Source organism: Daucus carota, chromosome 5, assembly GCF_001625215.2.
Source record: "Daucus carota subsp. sativus chromosome 5, DH1 v3.0, whole genome shotgun sequence".
NCBI classification, from domain to species: Eukaryota; Viridiplantae; Streptophyta; class Magnoliopsida; order Apiales; family Apiaceae; genus Daucus; species Daucus carota.
The window spans coordinates 19292412-19297463 of record NC_030385.2 but is presented as its reverse complement, the minus strand read 5'-3'; the positions used below and the strand labels follow the sequence as shown (position 1 = coordinate 19297463).

The 5052-nt window shown below is 31.8% G+C and overlaps 2 protein-coding genes across 2 annotated transcripts; both read right to left on the bottom strand.

Moving 5' to 3' along the window:
- Nucleotides 1–1086: 1086 nt before the first annotated feature.
- Nucleotides 1087–2470, bottom strand: LOC108195590 (protein FAR1-RELATED SEQUENCE 1-like). The gene is made up of 2 exons (XM_017362568.2): nt 2225–2470; nt 1087–1884 (listed from the first exon to the last, which is right to left on the bottom strand). The coding sequence occupies exons 1-2, from the start codon at nt 2462–2464 to the stop codon at nt 1207–1209; spliced, it is 918 nt and encodes a 305-aa protein (XP_017218057.2). The 5' UTR covers nt 2465–2470; the 3' UTR covers nt 1087–1206.
- Nucleotide 2471: 1 nt separating this feature from the next.
- LOC108221351 (protein FAR1-RELATED SEQUENCE 5-like) lies at nt 2472–4744 on the bottom strand. Its single transcript, XM_064093892.1, has 5 exons — nt 4729–4744; nt 3349–4243; nt 2994–3258; nt 2542–2779; nt 2472–2488 (listed from the first exon to the last, which is right to left on the bottom strand). Exons 1-5 carry the CDS (start codon nt 4742–4744, stop codon nt 2472–2474), a joined length of 1431 nt encoding a protein of 476 aa, XP_063949962.1.
- Nucleotides 4745–5052: the final 308 nt, after the last annotated feature.

The following is a 5052-nucleotide window of genomic DNA, read 5'->3' as shown; positions in this document are numbered from 1 at the left end:
CAGCATGACAGTTTCCGACCATCACTACCTCTTATGTTTCAACATTAAAAAACCAAGTTTTGAGGTTATTGATAGTAGTGCTCTGCAGCCAGATTTCGATGCAAAGTACCAGCAAATACCTCAAAATATTGTAAGTAATTACTACTTTATTAAAATGATCATATTATTTTTTGACTTGAATTTGACATGGAATTCTCTCAATTAATGTATGCTTTTTAACAGAGAAACTTCCTTGTAAGATACATGGTTTTAAAAAATCATTCAAAGGCGAAGGACATAGCTTCTCTTGTGCCTGTTAGATTGGAAATGAAGTGGAGAACTGAGCACAATCATATTGATTGTGGTCTTTTTGTCATGAGACACATGGAGCACTACCAGGGTGTTTCAAAAAATTGGGATTGTGGACTCGCTGTTGAGGGAAAAGTCCAAGACCAACAGCTAGATGTTCTGAGGACAAGATATGCACACCAGATTCTATTGCATGAATGCAACAAACAGAAGCATCATGTGGAGTATCAGATTTTTGAAGAACATGTGAAAAAAGCTGAATTGGAGAAGCAGAAAGCGAAAGAAAAAAAGGAAAAGGATACTAAAGCTCCTGCAAAAAGACAAAGACGTGGCTAAGCACAATTTGATCAGACTTTTAAATGTTTTGCTTGTAAATATTTTGCTATTATGTGCATTTTGCATAATACATAATTCCTTGGTCACCAAGAAACAGATATGTAATTGCATGAATGCTAATTGATCTGTATATAATTGTTTCTTTAGTATCAATGTATTTTATATGTACTATTCTTCCCCAGTTCAACAGCCCATGAATCCATGTTCAACATTTATCTGTGTTGAACATGGGTACAAAGACGGTTGAATTCATGAGTTATTCTATATCCCAAATAAAACCCCAAACAATATCTCGTAAGTGTGTGATTAGGGTTATAAATTGAAATAAAAAAATGACATCTTTCTATACCCCCAACCAAACCCTTAAGATTTTTTATTATGTAGAGATTGGATCCATTTTATTCTCTATTTTAATTTGTTTTAGTTCAACATTATTTATATACAAATTCAAGAATGAAAATATATGTGTTCAACATTATTTATATAGAAATTCAAGAATGAAAGTATATGTGTTCAACATTATTTATATAAGAATTCAACAAAACAAAACTTCAAAATAACAAATATTCAACTATACAAAAACTAGAGTTCAAAATTGTCACCCATGCCACTTTCACTGTTGTCTGTACTTTGTTTTTGTTTCTTCTTCCCAGCAGAATTCTCATCCAAATTTTGCATTTTTCTTACAGGACAATTCCTAAAGTCATGATAAACTTCTGTCTTGCAATACCTGCAAATCCTCTTTAGTTTACCAGAAAGTATAGTTGATTTTTCAGCAGCACTCTTAATTCTCTTTGTTCCACACCCTTTGTTCCGACATTGATTTGGAGGCTTGACTTCAATGTTAACTGGAATCTCTGATCCAATAAACTTTTCAACAACATCTTTCTTGTTTCCCACAACTAGCTTCCCTTCAAATTTCCAACCACGTAACTTCTGTTTTACATCTTTTAGACAACTTTGAATCAAATCAAGTGCTTCTTTATTGTCACCAGCCAACCCCATACACGAATTGAAATCAAACCAAATATCATTCACAATAACACTAAATTTCTCTTTATCATCACTTGATGTGCTTGAAACAAATCTTGTTGCATTTTTCTCAGCATTTTTCATCCATCTATTCAGAACAAGATGCCTTGGCAGCTTGTGCACAGGAACTTGTTTTAATGCAAGAATCAAATGACTGCATGGCAAACCAATTCTTTCAAACATCCTACAAGAACACTCAAGTTTATGATTTTCCAAAATGTGCAAAACCTGTACCAAATATAAGTGATTTAATATCAAATATAAAATACATACAAACATGAAAAATAAATTACATATATTCAACACTACTAAAACATATATTCAACACAAATTGAATTGTATTTCAACACAAACTAAAATATATTCAACACTACTAAAACATATATTCAACAAAAATAAATATATACAACACCCCTAAGACATGTATTCAACAACCCTAAAACATATATTCAACACCCCTAAGACATTGTATACGAAATATACAATACATGCAAACATAAAAAATAAATTACACTAAAAAAGGCATTAAATAATAATCAAATGCAATCTACTAGTACTTCAGAAATACCTGAAATTCTTTAGCAGCTTTAAGATCATGTAAAACAAACTTCTTTACTTCAACACCACTCATATCCTTTATTACCAAATGGAAACAAGCATCTCGTACTTGTTTCTGGAATTTATAAAATATTTCACGTGTGTATAACTCTGCAGCATCCTTCTCCAAAAATAGTTCTGTATCAGTACTTGGGAACGCAACATTAGACTTATGATTCAAGTCTGAATTGATATTACGTTGCTTATCCATTGCAGTCTCAAAACATAGATAAAACTGAGATAGAGTATCACCAGGTTGATGATAATGACTAAAAAATGAATTTGCACTTTCTGACCAAGATGTTGTCCGTAATATTCCTAATAAAGGATCTTCTTTGAAATATGCTGGAATCCATAAATGTCGGCATTCATACATATCACACAACCACTCATTGTCAGTCATCTTAAACTCATCCATCAAAGATTTCCAACCAGCTTCAAACTCAGATATATCCAAATTTTCACCCCATACAAAAGGTTTAAGCTTTGATAAAAATCCACCATCCATTGCCAATACCACACCAACCTAAAAATACATTTTAAAAAAAAAACTAACAAATATCAGGCATACAAATTTCTCAACATAAAAAATAGATATATTCAACACTACTAAAACACATATTCAACACAAATGAATATATTCAACACCCCTAAGACATGTATTCAACACCAATAAAACATATATTCAACACAAATACATATATTCAACACAAATGTTATGGAGGTTCAACAGAAGATACCTTGGATGGAAATTTTTTCATGATGTGCCACATACAAAGACGATGCCTTGTCTTTTCTTTATCAAACACATCAGCAATTGCTTGTTTCATTGCAGCACATTGATCAGTCAATATGCATAATGGATGTCGCCCCATACAATTTAGTAAAGCTTGAAAAATCCATTTGTAATGAGCTATATCTTCTTTTGAAAGTAGACCAGCACCAAAAGTTACACACTTTCTATGATTGTCAACACCACAGATTGGAACAAAAACCATGTTATACCTGAAAACAAATATATGTTTATTAAGAATTGAAGAAAAAAGAGAATAAGCTATACACAAAATACTTTAGAAAATAACATAAATTTCTTACTTGTTAGTACTAAATGTGGCATCTACTGAAATAACATCACCAAACACATCATAGTTTCTACGACCAACACAATCTGCCCAAAATAACTTTGTCAATTTTCCAGACTCATCCACATCATGTTCATAGTAGAATCTGCCATTAGAAGAATCCTTCAAAGATTGAAATTTATTCAATATTACTTGTGCATCTGCATTCCCAATTATGTTCTTCAAGTCTCTATTCCAATTTTTAAAATCAACAACTGTTGCACCAATCTGGTCATACCCTCCTACAAACTCTTTCATTAAACCAAACGCACGAGCAGGACCTATTCTGACTTTTGAACAATCAAATGCAAAATTTTGATGTGCAACAGTCATTGACCGGTTTGCCTTCAAAAACTTCTTACCATCAGCACTAGCAAACCTATGATTATGTTGTTCAATAAACAAAGTAATCTCATATATTGAACCCTTCGTATGTTTCACCACAATCATAGCAGGACATCCACATCTAGTAAACATACTTTTCCTCTTTTGTTTTGAACAAAATGAGCCATCATCATTATTCTCACCATTTTTAAAATAAAAGCCTTCTCGTGAACAGTGAAAACGTTTTGATTGAATACGTCCATCTCGATATCGCTTCTCACTACCACGCCTAATATCAAATCCACAAGAACGACCATAATCAACATAAAAATGTGCAGCCTCATCTATACTCCTAAATGATTTTCCAACATTAGGTTTACTATCAACCATACAAGGCAACCAATACGTTGTAGAACCTGGAGATACATATTTACGCGAAGACAAATCATTAACTTCTCCCAAAGACAAATCATCGTCTTCTATAGCCACAACATCCATAGGCAATGTATTAGCATCAAAGTTTTGAGCAATTTTATCACCAAAACCTGAAAAAGTTATACAACTAAACTGAAAATCCCAAAACATTATATTCAACAGTTACACATAAACAAAGTTCAACATAAAGAAAACAAAGATTCAACAAATATCTTGTTCAAATCCCAAAAAGTACTCAAGTAAGAGTAATCATACAAAATTGATACTTATATTCAACAAACACTTGTAATTACAGTCAACAAATTAAATACAATTATAATTCATACTTATAAGTACACTTATAAGTCATTATATTCAACAGATGCACATAAACAAAGTTCAACATAAATACAACCAGAATTCAACATATTTAAGTCATATACATATCGTTCAACAGAATTCATACTAATATTCAACAAACACTTTATAATTACATATAATAATTAATTCATATACAACTCGTTCAACAAAAGTTAATCATACATTCAACGAAACAACAAACATTCAGATTAAAAAAAGAATCAACAAACTAAACTCAAAGAAAATCATGTCGTACCTGAATTCAAGTCCATAGCACAATCGCATAAAAGAAGAACAGTCGAACAGAGTAATAACCAAATCTCCACCTAAAAAAACAAATTTTTTATTATAATATTCAATCGAACACCACAAAACACCTCCAAACAACCTAATCCCGACGAATACAGTACAGGCGTCAAAGAAAAAACAATAAAACAAGTAAAACACATCAAATCGTATATCTCGAGCTGAAGAAAACAACTAAACAGCAAATTTATGTAAAAAAAACAGTAATTTACCTTCAAGTATGCGTAAATCTGTAGTCGAAAACCGCGTTGTTCTCTCTCCAGCTCAGAAACTC